This window comes from Tachypleus tridentatus, chromosome 1 (assembly GCF_004210375.1).
Source record: "Tachypleus tridentatus isolate NWPU-2018 chromosome 1, ASM421037v1, whole genome shotgun sequence".
Lineage (NCBI taxonomy): Eukaryota > Metazoa > Arthropoda > Merostomata > Xiphosura > Limulidae > Tachypleus > Tachypleus tridentatus.
The window spans coordinates 117928668-117951246 of NC_134825.1; the positions used below are offsets into that span (position 1 = coordinate 117928668).

Sequence of the window (22579 nt, forward strand, 5' to 3'; positions counted from 1 at the left end):
TATGTTTACAACCATCTTTGAAACAGCTCTGCATTGTCAGGTGGTTAAGGTACTCGGCTCGTAATCTGAGGGGCACAGGTTCGAATCCCTGTCGCACCAAACATGCTTGACCTTTCAGCAGTGGGGGTATCTATTTCAACAGTCCTTGACACATGCTAGTAGGCCCAGCATGGCCAAGCGTGTTAAGGCGTTCGACTCGTAATCCGAGGGTCGCGGGTTCGAATTCCGGTAGCACCAATCATGCTTGCCCTTTCAGCCGTGTGGGGGCGCTATAATGTGACGGTCAGTCCCACTATTTGTTGGTAAAAGAGTAGCCCGAGAATTGGTGGTGGATGGTGATGACTAGCGTAGATAACCCTCGTGCAATTTCGCGCATGAAAACACACGAAATTTCTAAAACTTCCTCTTAAATGTGGAAGAAATCTTGTAAGAAAGAATCCAGCGGGTATTATTTTTATATGTGGTTTAGACGATGTCTGTAATCTTGTATAAATCATTAGTAATTTCACATAGTTCCGTTACTAAAACATTCGTAGTCTTATGTGAGCAAACATGGAGAGATATAATTTGTTGATTATATTCTCTGTGATTTAACATGTTTAACTTTTTATCAGCCTAGTAAGAGTGATAACTTTGTTGTAGGATTTTTTTTATACGAATATCCATAAAATTTGGTAATCGAAACATGTTTACTTAGACTTATTGACTGTAAACATGTTTACTTAGACTTAGACTTATTGCCTGTAAAATTCTATGAAAATTTGTTTGAGAAGAGGTTTACCGTAGTTAGTTATCATTTGGTAAAAACCTGATTTCTCAGAAGGTAAGTACTGTTTGAGCTCTCTATGCTAGACGCCAAGACGAGAGTCACAAAGTCGGATGTGGAATTCTTCAATACAACTACCATCAGTATCTAGTGGATGCTATTTTGGAGCATGTGCAGTGACGTTTGGTCGTAAGTTTTTTTTTTTATTTTTGTCCCATGCATAGACAAAACAATAAAAGTTATTGTTATGTCACGTAGTGATACAGAACTAATAGGATTAGGTCAAATGAAAATAATTATTTGAACTTTGTTTTGTAGTTTCAAATTTCAGAAAACATTTGCTCTTTTGACGTCACAACTGACGTACTAATAGTTGCATGTGAGAAACATTCCGTAAAGGTCGAGATACAGTTATTTAATAACATATTAAGCACCAATGTACGTTTAATATACGAAACACATCATACTTATATATTAACAACAACAACAAGAACAATAAAACACATACATTACTTTCTATGAATATATATTACAAAAGTTCCCCGCAAATAACGTTTAAACTTTTAAAAATGTTTAGTTCTATAAAGATTATATATATATATATACACATGCACACATTTATTGTTGTATATCACGTATAAGTAGAAATAAAACAAGGATTTATAATAGCTTAGCGTTTAGCATAATATGTGTAACTACTTTTAACACTATCTGTGCTAGCCGTCCCTAATTTAGCAGTGTAAGACTAGAGGGAAGGCAGCTAGTCATCACCACCCACCGCCAACTCTTGGGTTATTCTTTTACCAACGAATAGTGGGATTTACCGTCACATTATAACGCCCCCACGGCTGAAAGGGCGAGCATGTTTGGTGCGACCGGGATTCGAACCCGCGACCCTCAGATTACGAGTCGAACACCTTAACCCACCTGGCCACGTCGGGCCAAATTAACACGTTCAATGAAATATTGGATGTCCATTTAACTGACCATTTTAGAGATGTTTTTCTTGTGCCAGAAAGAAGACCACATCGGTATACGTATTTAACGTTTAGTAGAATTTGGAAATGGAATTTTCAACGTGAATGGCAGTCTATGTGAGCATGGACCAAACCCCCATAGGATCCAGATACAACAACCCTTCAATTAATGACCAGAGGTAAGACAGTCTTGAAATGGTTACGGGCTTGACTATCACCTTAAACACCGCGCCCACATGTGGATCACATTTAGTGGCATCACATCCCGAACACCGGATCCTTCCATTCATAGTTTGGCATACTAAACATTAGGCTCACCATCAAAGCTACTTTTTTTTCAAATGAATGATTTAATAACAATTTCAAATACACATATTATGATATTTAATAGTATTTTTAACCTAAATAAATCTATTAGAAATAGTTCACTAAGCTTCTATGAAGAAGTTTTATTGAAAATTGAATGAATCTTGGTTTTAATGACGAAAATGGAACACAAACATCGAATTAAGTTATTTTATACTTAAAGTAAGTCGTTTTCAAATAATCTATTTATTATAACAAATAGTTTTTATTCGCTGTATCGTTCTTAAAATGAACTAATGGGAAATATAAGGTAGGCTCAGCGGTATGTCTGCGGCCTTATAACGCTAAAATCCAGGTTTCGATACCCGTGGGGGGCAGAGCACAGATAGCCCATCGTGTAGCTTTGTGCTTAATTCAACAACAACTATGGGAAATATATTAACAGTTTTATTTTTATTTTTATTTTACGATATGGATAAAAAATAAATAACCTATTTATTTATTCAAATACTGTCGTTTACTCCTGAAGGGCTACAGGAGAACTTTCATTTGAATAATTCTCCTTGAAGAGAAAGGCCTCACCTAATCAGTCTCACAAAAGTAAAAAGGTAATTACTTGAGACCAATAGTGAAGAAACAAACGTATCATATAAAGTTCCAAGATTCTAATTTTATAGATTTTTGTAATTCTTAGATGGGTGGATACAGTAAGACAGACTAGGTTAGGTCTATTCGCGTCATTTATTTCTTTATGTTTAGAGGAAAAACGGAATGTGTCTTGTCACAATATGCCAAAGTGTCGGTAGAGTTTTAAGAAACAATTCTGGTTAGAATATCACATTAAACGTAACGTTTCTTTCTGTTGTTCGTGGTTAATAAAAACTATATTTAAATATTATCTAAAATATTAACATCCTGAGGATGCTACATATTCCAGACAATTTCATCAACGGAAATCTTTTGTGAAAAGAAAAATTGTGAAGGATAATAAATGATATACTTCAATTACCGTAATGGAATCAGCTAATGAATATAAAAATACACTCATGTTTGAAAGAGGTTGTGTAATTGAGTGACGGAATGTAATATAGAGGGCTTGCTTAGATGTTTGAATGTATAATTTTATATTATTTATTTTATTAAATTAAATTATCTAAATTAAAGAAGCCCTACTTATACAACAACTTAAACCCAAAATAAACCAATACAAAGGAATACCTTTATACCTATATTAAAAATAATAAAATAAATAATATAAAATTATATATTCAAACATCTAAGCACGCCCTCTATATTCCAACACAACTAAAAATACACTATACATTTTTTTTGTTTTTCACCCGGCATGGCTAAGCGTGTTAAGGTGTGCGACTCGTAATCTAAGGGTCGCGGGTTCGCATCCCGGTCGCGCCAAACATGCTCGTCCTTTCAGCCGTGGGGGCGTTATAATGTGCGGTCAATCCCACTATTCGTTGGTAAAAGAGTAGCCCAAGAGTTGGCGGTGGGTGGTGATGACTAGCTGCCTCCCCTCTAGTCTTACACTACTAAATTAGGGACGGCTAGCACAGATAGCCCTCGAGTAGCTTTGTGCGAAATTCAAAAGACAAACATTTCGTAATATCCTTCAACGCTTACTTTTGTTCTTAGCAGACAACAAGATTATTTTATAATTGCTTAAGGTTGTTTTAATTAATCATAATGCTACCCATCACTTTTATATAGCTTGAGTTTTAATCCAGTAGCTCAGCGGGATGTCTGCAGACTTACAACTCTAAAATCCGGGTTTCGATACCTGTGGTGGGCAGAGCACAGATAGCCCATTGCGTAGTTTTGTGCTTAATTCCAAACAACAACAACAGTTTTAATCAAAGTTAACGATTTTAATAAATTAGGAACGTTTAATTTCTACTTTCTGTAATTTCAACATACAATACAGACAGGTTTTTAATGCATTTTAAAACTATATTAAAAATTATAAACACTGTTTCTCTTATCTTTATGTACAATACAGTTTTTTTAACTTATCAGTTGTAATAGTATTTTTAATTATCAGACAGTTTTCAATCAGATTTTAAGGAGTAATGCGCAGCCATGGGTTAGAGATTATACAGGAGACACGTGCAATTTAACAGCCTACATTTTCACTTTATAACCTCAAGTAATTTTAACTTTTCTTGTTCCTAGGTTCCGCATGATCAGCTCTTTAAAAACTGTTCGATGACAGTTTTCTAGTCCGATGAAAATGTTGTTTTCTTTTAATTAAGTACAGAGTTACAAAGTGGAGTACCTGTGTTATCCGCACCTCGGGTATCGAATCGCGGATTGTAGAGTTGTGCTGTTAGGAAGTGTCTTTGTTTGTTTGTTTTCGAATTTCGCACAAAGCTACTCGAGGGCTATCTGTGCTAGCCATCCCTAATTTAGCAGTGTAAGACTAGAGGGAAGGCAGCTAGTCATCACCACCCACCGCCAACTCTTGGACTACTCTTTTATCAACGAATAGTGGGATTGATCTCACATTATAACGCCCCCACGGCTGAAAGGGCGAGCATGTTTGGCGCGGCCAGGATGCGAACCCGCGACCCTCAGATTACGAGTCGCACGCCTTAACACGCTTGGCCATGTCGGGCGTAAGAAGTGTCACGTCACTGCAATTCAAAAGTGAAGTAATCCTAATCAAAATGTTCGTATACTTTGTGTTTACAGTAAAAAGTTTTCAATTGCAAAGTGGGAGATTTAATTTAAAAAAGAAGCTCAGCTGTCAATGTAATTTAAGACAAGAAAAAGCGCAGATGACCCTCGTGTAGCGTCGTGCGAAATTCAGAAACAAAACAAACAAGAGAGAAAAATATTTTTCAATTATTATCAAAATATTTGAACAGCAATAGTATTTATTTCTTGCTCTTGTACAATAATTATATATTTTTTATTACAGACGTTCCATTCATATCCAAGCCAAATGATGGCCCAGCATGGCCAAGTGTGTTAAGGCGTTCGACTCGTAATCCGAGGGTCGCGGGTTTGAATCCCGGTCGCACCAAACATGCTCGCCTTTTCAGCCGTGGGGACGTTATAATGTTACGGTCAATCCCACTATTCGTTGGTAAAAGAGTAGCCCAAGAGTTGGCGGTGGGCGGTGATGACTAGCTGCCTTCCCTCTAGTCTTACACTGCTAAATCAGGGACGGCTAGCGTTAGACAGCTCTCGTGTATCTTTTTGCAAAATTCGAAACAAACCAAATATAAACAAAAATGTGTATTTTGTATTTCTCTGACAAAAATAGCCGTGTACAGTAAGTTATTGTTTATTGAAACTTGCGTGTTTAACATTATACTATTTTAAATTTTTCTTCATTATATCAATTCTTTAGACACTTTGTTAAATGACAGTTTATCACTATCATGAAAGTGTGCGTTTACAGAAAACACGAAAATTGTGATCTACGGTATTAGCACGAATTCATTTATCATACCTTTCAGAAATATCTTGACCTTCTCAGTTACTTGAGGAAAACCACTGACCGTCGCCCTACATTCGAATACTCCTGAAGTCTCTGGGGTCACTTCTGGGATCACAAGGACAGGCCCAGTTCCTAAAACTGTTGTGGAATGTTCGAATGTCCAAACGATGTTTGATTTAGGGTTACTGTCTACGTCACAAGACAATGTTACTTCATCTCCAAGATCTGCGTCTATATTCTCCACTTTCCTGGTAAACATTGGTCCATCTAATCATTACAATTCAAAGAAAACAACAATAACAAAATACTTGTATTAATTACGCGTTCTATAGACACGAAAATATTATGTTGTAAGTAAATAGAGACAAAAATACCAAAACAAAGTAATCTTTAAATTATTATTCAAAACAGTACTTGTAATACTTACATGTTTAAAACAAAACTTTGTTATTAATTTATTAAACTATTTAGCGCCCTCTGTGGATTGAATTATTTTGCTATTTAAATTCAGACAAAATAGCTCCCACAAGGTGGACTCAGCAGATAGCCCGATATGGCTTTGCTATAAGAAAAACACACACACGCAGTATAGCTCATGAAAATGTTAAGTAACATAGCTTATAAATTTAAATACTGTAAATGTTCATCCATCCGTGTGGTAAATAGCTCAGTAAAAACTGCTCAGGCGGAAAAATATCGTAGAATATCTTTTTACATTTATCGGATAAAATAATTAACATCTATGTTTAAACATGTTCAACCTCTTTTAAAATAAACGTAATTACCCTTAATCAGTTTCAGACGTAAAAGCACATTGAGCGATACACAGCAAAATACTTTTGGTTAAGCGTTTGTAGCTATAAATGATTCATCCTAATTAGGCCCGGCATGGCCTAACGTTCGACTCGTAATCTCAGGTTCGTGGGTTCGCATGCTCGTCGCACCAAAGATGCTCACCTTTCCAGCCGTGGGGGCATTATAATGTTACGGTCAATCCCACTATTTGTTGGTAAAAGAGTAGCCCCAGAATTGGCGGTGGGTGGTGGTGACTAGCTGCCTTCTTTCTAGTCTTACACTGATACATTAGGGACGGCTAGCGCAGATAATCCTCGAGTAGCTTTGTGCGAAATTCAAAACAAATACCCTAATTATATCGTAAAAAATATTTTTTTTATTTTGTTTTCAAAGTCTACGTTATATCTAATGATAGAGATATTAGTTGTTTATGTATTCTATTTATGAGAATATTCTACCATTTTACGCATTCATTTCTATTAATGATTTTGGCAACACAATAGTCGATACAACATTTACGCGTGTTTAATTATAAGGTATTCTAATTTATATGTTTATGTAGTTATTTTTATCTCACTTTTATACTAGAAAACTCACAATTATTTGCTATTTAAATGGAACAGCATTCACCTGCATTAATGTTATGTTTTTATTGAAACAAAAATGTTAAAGACCTCATTAACAATAAGTTTATATTTTCATTTAAATTATATTTGCTGGATATTGTAAGTTTGTTTGTTTGTTTTGAATTTCGCGCAAAGCTACACGAGGGCTATCTGCGCTATCTGTCCCTAATTTAGCAGTGTAAGACTACAGGGAAAGCAACTAGTCATCACCGCCAACGCCAACTCTTGGGCTACTCTTTTACCAACGAATATTGGGATTGACTATCACATTATAATGGCCCCACGGCTGAAAGGGCGAGCATGTTTAGTGTGACGGGGATTCGAACCCGCGATGCACGTATTACGAGTCAAGCGCCTTAACCACCTGGCAATGCCAAGCCGATATTGTGAGATTCAACTATACAATCAGTGCTAATTATTGTATAATTTAACAAAAAATTAAATCACTGTATTTTTATTCACAGTGAATACCTCCTTAACTTGAAATCAACAAACAAACTACATGAGATATAACAGAAACTTATTATATCATTATATCCTTATTTGCAGTCACTAACTTCTCAACTTAATTCACCTGCAAACAGAACTGTTCGCTTTCTTCAAAGAAATATTATATCTGCTACGCTTGATTAATTTTGCATTAGGCCCGCTATGGCCAGGTAGGTAAGGTACTCGAATCGTAATTTGAGGGTTGCGGGTTCGAATCCTCGTCACACCAAACATGCTCGATTTTCCAGCCGTGGGGGCGTTATATGTGACGGTCAATCTCACTATTCGTTGATAAAAGATTACCACAAGAGTTTTGGCGGTGGATGTTGATGACTAGCTGCCTTTCCTGTAGTCTTAAACTGCTAAATTAGGAATGGCTAGGGGAGATAGCCTTCGTATAACGTTGTGCGAAATTAAAAAAACAAACAAATTTTGTAACATTTGCTTACAAAACTTAAAAACGTCTAAAGATACTTAATTTTAGGGGTCAACTCTTTCTCTTTACGATAGTTTTCGGATATATTCTTTTAGAAGTAACAATAATTTCGGAATTTTTTAAAGAAAAAAAATGTGTGTTTTTCGGTCCTTGTCAAATATATATATAATTTTGGGACCATATGGACACCTCTTTTTGTTAGGTAGTGATTTTAAAGGGACATTTCTTAACTTCTCTATTTCAGGGAACCGTAGAGTCTTAAAGAAATTTTGTGCAAGGTATTATTTTTACAGATGTAATACTAACCTTCTTCTTCGCCATAGTTAAACATCATTAATATTGTACATATAACAAAACCTAGACAATAGTTATCTTGAAGGTCTTAAGCCGCATCATTTGATATAGCATTCTCATATATGAATATAATACATTCTTCATTGTTTAATCAGCTACTATATTATTCCAAATATTTCTTCGGTTTATGTATTATTTATACTATCTCATTTGGATTGTGTTTGTTTGTTTGCTTGCTTTTGAATTTCGCGAAAAGCTACATGAGGTCCATGTGCGCTAGCTGTCTCTAATTTACCAGTGTAAGATTAGAGGGAAAGCAGCTTGTCATCACCACCCACGGCCAACTCTTTGACTACTCTCTTACCAACGAATAGTGGGATTAACCGTTACATTATAACGTCCTCACGGCTGAAAGGGTGAGCATGTTTGGTGTAACGGGAATTCGAACCCTTAACTCTCAAATTACGAGTCGAGCGCCTTAGTCATCTGGCCATGTGTGGCCTACTTGGATTAAAAAGCATTACTTAACTATAAAGAACTGTACTGATCGACCGCTATTTTTCAAATAGATTAAATAATTAGATATCTTGCATAATGGTTCTACAAAAAAATAAAAATAAAACGTTTTAAATATAACAATCTGTATAATTTCAGAGCTAAGATCTTAACTTTAGTTGTAAGCATTACCAAATATACAATAGTATTTTTTAACGAAAAACACTTTCATTATATGTTGTTGCTGTTGTTGTGTTTGTTTGTTTGTTTGTTTTTAGAGAAAAGCCATATTGAGATATATACTGTATGGAATTGACCCCCAGATTGTAGCGTGATCAGTCTGTAGACTTACTGCTGTGTCCCCGGGGAAACTTTAGAGAGTGATCTTAAATGTTTAGCCTCAGAAGTTTATTTTTGATTTTCTACTAATAAATGATAAATAAATTGATTGAAACATTGGGGTCACTCTGTCTGTCGACTCACACAGCTCCTGTTTAATGCTGGATGTTGTAAAGAACGGACTTATTCTAAGTACATGTTAAAATTCTTCAGCGAACCCAAATTTTCCTTTAAGACCAAAAAAATAGATAAACGCATGTTAAAATTATTTTTGAAACTCATTTAACACTTTATTACCTACCTTAAGTATTAGATTTATTTATTATAATACAACTTGCTGAGGTTTTTTCCCAGTTTTACTTTCTACAGAAATAAGACTTTAATTCATTGTGTACCTTAATCTTATGAATCCTCGTATGTTTTAAGATCAACATGAATATAAACCAAATCAGTGATCACAAATTATATATATATGTCGTATAACAGTTATGGGTCTTTATACCTTGTTTTATATATAGGTCCTATAACAATTATAGGTCTTTATACCTTGTTTTATGTATATGTCCTATAACAGTTATAGGTCTTTGTACCTTGTTTTATATATAGGTCCTATAGCAGTTATAGGCCTTTATACCTTATTTTATATATAGGTTTTATAACAATGTATTCTCAAGACGAGGTCCTATAACTGTCATTGGTTTTCATACTTTACTGTGTATATCATATCAGAGTAGATCAAACCCTGAAGCACATATACTATCTTCAGATATACTGTCTGTAGACTTATTAGTTTACTTTTACTTTTAGATCAACACAAGACAGACTGACATTCTCTAGTATGTGACCTGACAAGAGGTTAACAACGTGGCCTACTTAGTTGTATTATTTTAACAAACTATTCTCGTACGTAACCTTTTGTCCGGTCAGTCAGTAGTGAATGCCAATGTTCTTGATTTTATATTAATAATATTATATTTATCATAATAAATCAAGGAAATACACATCAGAATATTAGTGTAGTGATGTTTTAAACAATTAACACAACGTACAAAGAAGTGCCTAAACTATCTAGTACATAACCAAAATAAACGTTTGAATGTTATTGTCTGAAATTTGTACCTGGATCGTCTACAGGATGAGCTTTCAATTCGAGTGTAAGTAAATAACTTTGAATCGTCTTAAAATAATCTAAAATATATCCGAGCTTCTTACACTGAACATTCATTGTGTGAGTTGCCTTTGCAGTTCCAATGGCGTTGCTCACTTCGCAACTAATCGTGTCTCTGTTGTTCCTTCTGGTTACTCTATTCAGCACAAACACAGTTCTGTTATTCCCAACAATCTGCTCATGATTCCTGTGAAAGACGAGTTTTTGTTAATCAAACTAAAGAATTCGCTGGACGGAACCTTAATTATAAAAGATTTAATTGTGGTAACCAATCAGAGACAACCGTCCTTTAAGTCTCACGAGATTCCAGAAAAAAACATAACTATCACCAGAAAACAACAAGTTGTTATATCTGTGTGTGGAAATGTGAATTATGAAACTGCTAAGAAAGCGTGAGTACATCTCGAGCTCTTTGTCTGTAAAATAGGCCTAAATTTCGGGAGTCACTTGTCTTTTGGTTCCCAGTCAAGATTAATTGTTAGGAACTTTCCAGCCGTTAAGACGTGAAGGAAATATTTCGTAATAAAAAAATAAAGAAAGAGAGACACCACTGTTTGGTGAGATACACTACTGTGATGTGAGAGACACCACTGTGAGGTGAGAGACACCTGCTGTGAGGTGAGAGATACCTGCTGTGAGACGAAAGACACTACTGTGAGTTGAGAGACACCTGCTGTGAGGTGAGAGACACTACTGTGAGATGAGAGACACTACTATGAGGTGAGAGACACCTGCTGTGAGGTGAGAGACACTACTGTGAGATGAGAGACACTACTACGAGGTGAGAGACACTACTGTGAGGTATAAATACCACTATTTCAAGACCAAAGAAACAAAAAAGGAAAAGTGTCATGGGGAAAAAATACAAAATACAACTGAAAATTATATTTAAATCAAAAATATTAAGAAAAAACTCTTAAGCTCCAAAACTCAATGCGCTGATTTCTTCCAACTCTATAAAACCTTCTAAAAACAATAAGGCTGACTGTTGGACAACCAAGAGATATATATAGACTAGTCTACACATCCACCGCTTGTAACACAAACAATAAGGCTGACTGTTGGACAACCAAGAGATATATATAGACTAGTCTACACATCCACCGCTTGTAACACAAATAACTCCTGCTGTAAGCTTCGTCCCGCCAAAAGTGGTGCACATTATTTGTAATATTTATGTTATTTGTTTGTACGAATTTGTCAGTTTTGATCTTTATTTAAATAGCACACAATAGAAACAGTGATTTTAATAAAGCTTAAGTCATTCACCTCACCTGTACCATTTGAAGGAAACCTCCGACGGATTAGCGTCAACTTGGCACGTGAATTGAACATTGCTGTACTCTGTTATCCTGCTACTGTGTACTAAGAGATCTAACTTCGGGGCATCTGGTGAAGTGAAGAGAAAATCGAGCGAACATGAAAATAAAAAAAATATGAACCATTTTGTTTTCGTGTCTTGTAGCTTTATGTGTTCGATACAAATTATGAAAGCCAGACTTAAATAAAAGTAATTATACAAATACAATGAAATACGAATTATAGGAGCAGTTTAAACACACATTTTTAACACAAAATGAACAAGGACTCAATTGACGTCTAGTGAAATACAGCTTACAAATCATTATACAATAAACTATCAAAACTAAAATATATTTGGACACCAATATTATTTTTCTTGCGTTCTTTGTTGTTACACAATGGAATACCTGCCCAATTCGAGTAACGACTTCTGATATTTTGCAGTTCAAGTCCATAGACTTTCCGCTTAGTCGCCTAGAGGCTTTTATTTGTGAGGAATTATTCAGATGAAATCAGTTGCACTTAAATTTTGCTAGTTATGTGTACGAACAACGTGTAAGTGGAAATCGACATTTGCTTAACAACTGTAGTGAAAGAACTAAATATTCGTACATTTTACGTTGACAGTAACTGATGCCAAAGCGGGCTGTTTAAGGGCAGAGTTCTCAGATGTACAAGTGAAGATTTTCAGGTGGTCTTGTCTCGTTGGAGTAAACTTCCATGTTAAGATGGCATTTGACCTCTTGCCGTCGGTCAGTTTGTGGGTTTTATAGTTCGTATTTGTTTCCACCACCTCTCCTTCTCCATTAAGCCAAGCCAGCTGTGACGTAAAATATAATTAAAAAACAAGTGATAATTAGATTAATATACCAAGAGTGTTTAACATTGCATTTCAACTAAATCTAAGTAGTTAGTTTGTTTGAGACACTGTGCGCAAACCTACATGGAGTGTATGCGCATTTCCGTTCCCAGTTAAAATATTATGGACTAAAAAAAATAAAAGCAGTTAGCTGACAGCAAATATCTCCAAGAGTTGTTTATAGTAGGATTTGACCCTCACTCTTATAACGCACTCACGACTTCAAAGTGAAGAGCACGATATTGTGACAACAAACCATGAAACACTTGGATTCACAGTCCGAACACGCTCACTAAGAGGCTACGCATGGTGTAGATTGTATGGATAAGGCCTAGCCACTTTTCTTTTAATCAGTAACGAAATACCAGTTTGCAAACGAATTTCTATTAATAAACTCATGTATCTGATGGACGTTTGCCTTATGTCAATTATAGATACTGATCAAACGTTTAACAGTATTAGTGATATGTAATATTGTAGTGTTTTAAGTTTATAAAGTTTCGACAGCCACAGGGTTAAAAATCTAAAAATAGTTTTTACTAAAGAAACACCTTGTAGTTTTGGTCACCAGAATAACTTTATTAATGTTATGAATCGAAAAATATTATTATTATACAGTCTTATTTGCCATTAACAATTATTATTTGCTGTTAACATTTGCATCCTCTATATTTTAAGATAATGAAAACCGTGAAAAATTAACTCATTGCCAATCAAAATGGTACATATTGTTTAATATCAAAGCTAATTTAGGCTAACTGCTGTGATAACCGCGAATAACAGAAAACTATATTTTAGGGTTGTATTGTTTGTTTGTTGTTGAATTCGCACAAAGCTACTCGAGGGCTATCTGTGCTAGCCGTCCCTAATTTTGCAGTGTAAGACTAGAGGGAAGGCAGCTAGTCATCACCACCCACTGTCAACTCTTGGGCTACTCTTTTATCAACGAACAGTGAGATTGACCATCACTTTATAACGCCCCTCCTGGCTGAAAGGGCGAGCATGTTTGGTGTGACGGGGATTCGAACCCTCGATCCTCATGTCGGGCCGGGAATTGTAATGCTTTTCAAGAATTATTTAATTTAGTTTTAAGAAAACAAAATGTATAATAATTGTTAACCTCAATAAAATAACAACGTTCCAGTATAAAGTCACGTACAGTTATAGCAAAAAACATAGAAAATACACACACACACATATATATATATATTGTTTTCCACGTTGTACGATAACACGATGAATCAGTAGAAATGTTATAAATCTTACCTCTGCTGGTGGTCGACCTCCACGGACTTCACATGTCAACTCCACTGTCATGCCTGAAGTAGTCCACAGGTAATCTCCTTGAACAATGATAGGAGGTTCTGGAGGAACTGTAACAGGAAACCACCGAGTACAAAGTAAAGTAGGTAATTAACCCTCTTGTAAGATTGCAAGAGATAACATAACTCGTATCTCACTCGCACGAACTGTACGATTTCCACGTAACGAATTTATTGGATTTTTTATGGAATTTATATTTATTGTAATAGCACTATTTAAAAAAAAAGAGAGAGAAAAATTACAATAGCTAAGTTTACAATGCACAATGACGATTTTCAAAGACAATTGTCATCTGTACTCGTGTCCATCAAAAATCTAAAATGGGCTAATTAAAATAACTGGTTTTCTATAGCACGAGTTACGTAGCGTACTAAACATACAGGATATTGAGACTTACTATACCTGATAAATATGTTTTTACGTTAGGTCTAGTTCCTTGACCGTAGTATTATCGTATGTTCTACATAAATATAGAGGGACCGTGGAAATACACGCCAATGGACATTTGTAACATGTGATACACACATCAGTGCGGGTCGTACTTTGTACTGTGGTTTTAGCTGAGGATAATTCTTTTACGAGCATTCAAAAGCGATGTTAACTGTGTGTAATACATTGCAGTAAAACAGGAAATACGACCAGGAATTGATAGACTATGGTTAAGTATACTGTGAAACCGAAAGACAAGGTAGCGCTCGTGTAGCTTTGCACAAAATTCAAGGCAAGTAAACAGAACAATATGGAATCCACAACAGTAGTCTTTGAAGAAAACTCAGCTGAAAACACAGAAACGGGCATCGTTAGGTATATAATATTACTTCATTAAGTCAACTTTGACAACGTTGTAGCCAAGTCTTATGTGTTCATATTCAGTATTACGTTTGAATATAACAGTTTTATTCGAAGGAAACATAATACTTTATTAGTAATCTGGAATTTTTGAACCATTGAATAAAAAAAAGTAAAAATAGATTGTTTTATTTATTAACAGTATATTATCAAAAGTAACCTGACTGTTTACAACAGAACTGAAACTGACTAATGAAATTCATCTCACATAACTTACTTTATAATGTATTGAATGATCAGTTAAATACCCTCCCTGTTAAGATCTGTGGTCACGTGACGAAAGTTAAACAGTATTAGTACATCTATACAAAGTCGCCATGATACACTATTTACATTTTTAACACTGCTTTTAGCGATATTCAAACCAAAACAAAGTTCAGAAGAATTGCAAAGCTTATCCAAGTAATCCAAGGACCGAGAATAAACAGGTTACACACGAACACACCATCCAATAGAAATAATAAAAACACATGCATACTTAACAAACAGACATATTTAGAAGAATTCGAGGCTCACCTTGCAATACGAAAGTAACTTGAGATATGAAGAAAAACATTTAGGTAAATAAAAAACAGTAAAAGTTTAACACGTTAACACTGTGTGAAGAATTGTGTTCTTAAGAAGGCTGGTAGGGGTATTAGCGTCTAAGGGTTTTTTTACGTGCGTATTAGATATATTGTTTAATTCACGTTTGCGTATTTAATAAGAATATCTCTTCTGCTGGCGTATTCTTCATTATATCCTACGGATAAACGTCGATTTTCTAAACTTTTTGTATTTTTATTTTCACTCTAAACGTTGAGGGGGAAATCTGAAATATATTGATGAAATTCTAAAATTCTAAAATTTTATTGACAGATGAAAATATTGATTTCCAAAACGAAAGAAAAATTAAACGATACGAGAGAAAGTTCACTTTGATGTTCCTTTCCAACTGCAAGCCTTGCGATGTCAGTGGTGCCAATCTCTTTATCTATCGGCCTTTTGTGAGGAAAAGACATTTTAGGGTAGAAATTAGATGTAAAATGAATTAATATTGTATTCTATATTTCTATTTTTTTATCATTTCAATAATATAGTTATAAATATCCTGTGATGACTTCAAAACTAATGTACACGAACGCAATAAGGCTTAGCAAGAATTTGTAATAAAAAGGAAAAGGTTTATTTTTTATTTCCTTGGCGACTCTTTCTTAGTATCTTATGATAATTGTGTTACTAACCGAGGACTGTAACCACAGCAGTTGTAGATCGAACTCCTCCAATTCCTTCTACAGCACCTACTTGACACTGAAATTCCGCGTCGTCGACAAGCTGGACATTGACAATTTGTAAAGAATAGTCACCTAAACAGGAATATGTGTTTTATTTAAATATAAATCAACCGAAATTACTCTTGAAGAAAACAACAACAACAAACAAACATCATTTTTGTATTTATTTCAATAGATAAACGTTATAGTCAGAATGGTGAAAAACAAAGACCATGGTCATGTGAGTGTCAGTTTACATGTTTCAAAGGAAACAAAGGCCATGGTCATGTGAGTGCCAGTTTACATGTTTCAAAGGAAACAAAGGCCATGGTCATGTGAGTGTCAGTTTACATGTTTCAAAGGAAACAAAGGCCATGGTCATGTGAGTGCCAGTTTACATGTTTCAAAGGAAACAAAGGCCATGGTCATGTGAGTGCCAGTTTACATGTTTCAAAGGAAACAAAGGCCATGGTCATGTGAGTGCCAGTTTACATATTTCAAAGGAAACAAAGGCCATGGTCATGTGAGTGCCAGTTTACATGTTTCAAAGGAAACAAAGGCCATGGTCATGTGAGTGCCAGTTTACATGTTTCAAAGGAAACAAAGGCCATGGTCATGTGAGTGCCAGTTTACATATTTCAAAGGAAACAAAGGCCATGGTCATGTGAGTGCCAGTTTACATGTTTCAAAGGAAACAAAGGCCATGGTCATGTGAGTGCCAGTTTACATATTTCAAAGGAAACAAAGGCCATGGTCATGTGAGTGCCAGTTTACATGTTTCAAAGGAAACAAAGGCCATGGTCATGTGAGTGCCAGTTTACATGTTTCAAAGGAAACAAAGGCCATGGTCATGTGAGTGCCAGTTTACATGTGGTCATGTGAGTGCCAGTTTACATGTTTCAAAGGAAACAAAGGCCATGGTCATGTGAGTGCCAGTTTACATATTTCAAAGAAAACAAAGGCCATGGTCATGTGAGTGCCAGTTTACGTGTTTCAAAGAAAACAAAGGCCATGGTCATGCTAGCCCTTTCAGCCGTGAGAGCGTTATTATGTGACACGTAATTCCCCTATTCTTGATGACGAGAAACCCACTTGAAATAAAAATGTATCTCAGAATGGCTGGTATGGATATTAACACTTTTACTGATAAAGAGAGAACAACGTTTTGACCTTCCTTGGTCATCTTCAGGTTAAGAAAGAGAGAGTTGGAATGTGGCCATTGACGGACACATGTCTTAGGAACGAGAGTATAAACGGGTACGGGATTGTAGGGGGCGTTCTAGGTGGATGTTAGGTTATTAATAATTATAGGTATGAGGGTGTTCCTTTATATTGGTTTAACTTTGGTTTTCGTTGCTTAATAAGTCGGGCTTCTTTGATCTTGCGTCTGTTTGTATTTGTTTCCTTACTTAATCCCCTATTCGTTGGTAAAAATCAGTCCAAGAATTGTCAGTGGATGGTGATGACTAGCTACCCCAGGCCCGAGATAGCTCTACTGTAACTTTGCGCGAAATAAAAAAAACAACAAAATTATATGAGATGAAATTATTTCTACTGAATTTATTTATTTCTATGATTTCTCTAATATTTCTAACCGTTATATTATTCGGCTGAGCTAAAACAAAAATTTTCTTTCCCTCTTGTATGACGACAACGTTTTCACTTTCATTTTAATCATTTTTTAAATAAAAAATATTCTAAATTTTTAAATCTCTTCGAATGTGACCAAGGCTAACATTCAATTTTCAGTATTTTAGTATATTTCTATTATTTACACAAGTTCGCTGAATTTTAAGGAAAGCTCGGCATGGCCAGGTGGTTGAGGCACTCGACTCGTAATCTGAGGGTTGCGGATTCGAATCTCCGTCATATCAAACATGTTCGTCCTTCCAGTCGTGGGGGAGTTATAATGTTACGGTCAATCCCACTATTCGTTGGTAAAAGAGTAGCCCAAGAGTTGGCGGTGGGTGATGATGACCATCTACCTTCCCTCTAGTCTTACACTGCTAAATTAGAAACGGCTGACACAGATGGCGCTCGTGTAGCTTTGTGCGAAATTGAGAAATTGAAAAGAAATCAAACCCTGAATTTCAATAGTTCAGTTTTATGTTATATAAATATGTATAGAAAAGTAAAACAAATCCTTAAACAGATTACGTGTTAATAAAGATGTCAAGCCCTTACTGATGTACATACTTTTTTCATCTGATTGTGACGGTACATCTTACCTTCTTCATCGTTGCCAACCATTGTATACCGAGGAAATCCGATAAGCTCACGATCCGAGCCGAGACCGAATCCATCTCTTGTCCACTGTAGCATTCCTACTTTGTTCTGGACACGACAAGGAAGAAGGATATCTTCTCCTAAAATAACCATCTTATCCTTTGGTTCCCTGATAAATGTCTGTTGAGGTGAGTCTAGTTAAAACGAAGAAGAAAAAAAGAACTCGTATGCTATTAGTTTGTTAATGTACACATGTAATAGCTTTGCACCACTAATTTTCTTAAGAGTTGTTTTTGAGTTATAAATGAGTCATTCCCAAGGGATTGCCGTAAGTGTACGAGATTAATGGGCCCGGCATGGCCAAGTGTGTTAAGGCGTGCGACTCGTAATCTGAGGGTCGCGGGTTCGCATCCCCGTCGCGCCAAAATATGCTCGCCCTTTAAGCCGTAGGGGCGTTATAATGTGACGGTCAATCCCCTATTCGTTGGTAAAAGAGTAGCCCAAGAGTTGGCGGTGGGTGGTGATGACTAGCTGCCTTCCCTCTAGTCTTGCACTGCTAAATTAGGGACGGCTAGCACAGATAGCCCACGAGTAGCTATGTGCGAAATTCAAAAACAACAAAAAATAACAACGAGCATAATTATCCAAACTCAAAATTTCTTGTGACCCATATTTAAGCGAAAAGGGACATTGATAATTAGGGAAATTTTACTCTATTCGAAAATTTAAATAACACTTTTAGCAGAAGCTAATCACTTTATAGAACGTGCCTGTTAATATACGTTTGGTATGGGTCCAAAAAACAGAAAAAGTTATTTCGGAAAGGTTACACGAAATGAGGACGTTTAGCTCTATTTTTGAGATGTAGGTCGCTGGACCAGACTTGTAAATGTGAAGTAAAGCGATGTAGCAATGGAACATGCTTGAAATGATGTAGCAATGGAACATGCTTGAAATGATCCAGATGTGAATACGATGCTTGAAGTCTTGTAATTAAGTCAAACCACGGTTCAACTCAGACGAGAGAAGAACTTATTCGAAAACATCCTAATCGATTTAACATACCAGCTGAATCGCAGATTCGTTATTTGATTACTGGATTGACAGAGAAACGTAAAAAAAACGACAAATAATATTACTACCTTGAAAATGGGAGATTTGAACCATGTACAAGAAATCCATAGTTTCGCTACTGTATAAAACTAACAGCACAGTAAAGTCCAAATATGCTTTGTTTGTTTGTTTTTTGAATTTCGTGGAAAGCTACTCGAGGGCTATCTGCGCTAGTCGTCCCTAATTTACCAGTATAAGACTAGAGGGAAGGCAGTGGGGTAGCTAGTCATCACCACCCACCGCCAACTCTTGGGCTACTCTTTTAGCAACGAATAGTGGGATTGACAGTCACAATATAACTCCACCACGGCTGAAAGGGCGAGCATGTTTTGTTGCGACCGAGATTCGAACCCGCGACCCTCGGATTACGAGGTAAACGCCTTAACACGCTTGGCCATGCTGGGCCCACCAAATATGCAAGCTGAAGTTGAAGCAGATGTGACAATTCTGAAATTAAACTGTCCACTATACTACCTATTACCAATTTGTAGTTTCCGCCCAATGCAATATATACCACATTGTACTTTTATTCACTACACTCATTTAAAATATTTCGGATCGTGTGCTATAGTGAACTCTAGAAATTTGAATTTTACTAGAGGAGTAAAAAAAAACCAAAAATGCACTCGGAAACATGATGTTTTTACATGGGTCTTCGTACCTTATGGAATTGTTTAATATTAACATGCATTATTTTGAATTAAATAATTCAATAGATTATTATTGTATAAGTTCACTGCATGATATCTTTGAAATTGTTATGACCATTAAACAATTGATTCTCCTTTAACAGCTGTATGTTCATAGGGCGTGAAACATCAGTGTAATTTCTTAGAAAGGCAGATATAACACAGTAGGTATTCTCATTCAACCAGTAAGTATATTAATATATAATATAATAAGCAGGCAGTCTTCCACATTCGTAGGTTTCGCGGCCCGGCATGGCCTAGCGCGTTAAGGCGTGCGAATCGTAATCCGAGGGACGCGGGTTCGCATCCCGTCACGCCAAACATGCTCGCCCTTTCAGCCGTGGGGGCGTTATAATGTGACTGTCAATCCCACTATTCGTTGGCAAAAGAGTAGCCCAAAAGTTGGCGGTGGGTGGTGATGACTGGCTGCCTTCCCTCTAGTCTTACACTACTAATTTAGGGACGGCTAGCACAGATAGCCCTCGAGTAGCTTTGTGCGAAATTCAAAAACAAACAAACGTAAATACATTTCTTGGCAAATATATCATTGTAAGTAAAATAAAGAGGTTAAAACGTAATTCAGTTTCATAAAGGTTTTCCAGTTGAGAAATGTGTTTTTTTGAAACTCTGTTTTAAATGACGCTATAGAAAACAAGTTAATATTTCGGCTGCGCATGGTGTAATGGTTAGCGTGCTGGGCTGCGGATCTGATTGCTCAAACTCTCAGCTGTGCGATAGTTATGAATGTATTCCACTATTCAATTAAGAGTATTGTACACGCGGCAAGTGTTGCTGTTGACTGGTTTACCTCTTTGTAGTTAACAGTTATGGGCCAGAAACAGCAATGCGTAACGCCGTACGCCGTAGTCGCTACGCCTGCATGTGGAACAAGGCTCATTAGGCTTAATGTGATACGGTAGCCAGCTTTCATCAACAACAACCTTTATGTTGTTAACTAGATTAAGTAAATGAATTGTAATTATTGTTAATTTTACGCTAGGAAGACAAGAAGTGTAAACATTTAATTTGACATCTGATGCAATGCAATGTACCTAACATTTACAAACTTTGTGTGGGAATGAAACTATCATTTGTTATCAAAAGTATGTGCTATTTCTGAAACTTTGGAACACGTCAACATAAACTAATATTTCACTTCAGTGATCATGTACACAAAAGGTTTGTGCTGCATGATACATTCTTTTCCCACGCTAGAATAGCGATAAGCTTACAATCTTACAACTCTACAATTGGTGGTTCGATTTTCCGCGGTAGACACAGCATATAACTCAATTTGTCTTTCACACAAAGAAACATGGAACTTCTGAAGCCTTGAAAGTGACATAAAGAAACATAGAATTTCTAAAGTATTGAAAGTAAAACAAACTGGTTTACTGTTATCCTTTTGAATAGACATTCTGATGAATATCACTTTTAAACCACTTCATTTAGAGACGTCTTTACATTGCTATTGTAAAGGAAGAGAAATTTCCTGATTAATTATTACATATGCTCTTTATCAACAACACGGAGAAACCCAGTGAGTGAAAAAATGACATATTTGACAAACACAACCTAGACGTCTGCACAGTAGGTTTATCCATCAACATAACGAATGGACAGTCAGTGTTGCTAAATTAATATTGACAGATGATTCATTGCTAAGTTTTCATACGATCACATATCAAAACAAGCTCGTGGAAACCTTGACCTCTATCGTGAGGTGGTCGAGTTTTATTTAGAGAAATGTTACATTGATACTAACAAACTTAATATGACTGAACAGTATATCCCAAGATGCTTTATATCTTGAAGCACTGATTACTAAAAAAGGTTATCTGAAGCTATTTGTTTGTACACTTAAGATTACATGCCTTAAACTTAAGAAACCATAAGTATGGCTGAAAGTTAATTATGTACAAACTGAACACCCTCGTGTTTATGTTTTTTAACTGTAGCGTTAATAAAACAAGGTAAATTTCATGTATATGAAATTATATATATCAAATTATATATATAACGTTATATATCAAAATATCGCTTGAGGAATCGAATTTCTCGAATTTTGTGTAACGTTTTGCTTTCAAGTAGATCGCACTTCAAAGATCACTGCTTATATTCGATAAACATATTCGATTTGAATTAATATTAATTAAACGTTGTTGTTCATTCTTTCATTCAGTTTCTACAGAACGTTTTATTTCACGATGAACCAAATGGATTATAAAACATGTTTATATACTTACAGAGTTCGTTTTGTTTTCACTTTTACTTGATATAAAATGGATAATAAATATACGTTGGTTAATAGAGGAAAAATATAGCACAACAATTATGTTCGAAAACGTATTGACTCGTAAGTGCTACACACTTGTATATTGAACTTGTGTCATTTGCTCGGAATATGCGATGCTATTTACAAAGTGTTTCCTGTTATTGTGTTTCAGAAAATTATGCAGTATGTAAAAATATATTAAATGTAGGATATAAGTTAAAGCAACTTTTCAGGTAATTAGCTACAGTGTGTGCAGGAAATTAACTTTCCTGAAATTGATTGATGGACCTATTTGCGATTCATCTTCAAGGACTCTATTAGCGACAAATTCAATTAAACTTTCTTTGGAAAAGTAACAGTGGTATATCATATCAAAACACTGATGGGTCTGGTTGACGCAGGGTCACATCATACAGTGTGGCCTTTAACAGATTCCAATCATATTCATCATGCCCGATAATGTGCGACAAAATTCAGTATCGGCTGAACCATGGATCCGTGGTAACCTGCAGACTGACAGTGAAAATAACACATCTACCATA

General features: G+C 35.8%; 1 protein-coding gene and 1 long non-coding RNA gene across 4 annotated transcripts in view; one reads left to right on the forward strand and one right to left on the reverse strand.

The window, feature by feature from the left end:
- Positions 1-22579, reverse strand: part of LOC143222384 (irregular chiasm C-roughest protein-like) — a 74828-nt gene that overhangs the window by 25420 nt on the left and 26829 nt on the right. Inside the window, exons 3-9 of the mRNA XM_076448843.1 lie at positions 17963-18154; positions 15705-15827; positions 13576-13682; positions 12063-12270; positions 11423-11537; positions 10193-10335; positions 5519-5773 (exon numbers count right to left, since the gene is read on the reverse strand). Coding sequence (XP_076304958.1) covers positions 5519-5773; positions 10193-10335; positions 11423-11537; positions 12063-12270; positions 13576-13682; positions 15705-15827; positions 17963-18154 — 1143 coding nt within the window. The remainder of the gene's footprint in view (positions 1-5518; positions 5774-10192; positions 10336-11422; positions 11538-12062; positions 12271-13575; positions 13683-15704; positions 15828-17962; positions 18155-22579) is intronic.
- Positions 818-15680, forward strand: LOC143222389 (uncharacterized). 3 transcript variants are annotated; one of them, XR_013012223.1, is made up of 2 exons: positions 818-955; positions 5526-5666. It is a non-coding gene; the product is annotated as an uncharacterized LOC143222389 (long non-coding RNA). The 3 variants fall into 3 exon arrangements; XR_013012221.1 differs by lacking the exon at positions 5526-5666 and adding an exon at positions 15340-15680 and having other exon boundaries at positions 830-955; XR_013012225.1 differs by lacking the exon at positions 5526-5666 and adding an exon at positions 4982-5487 and having other exon boundaries at positions 830-955.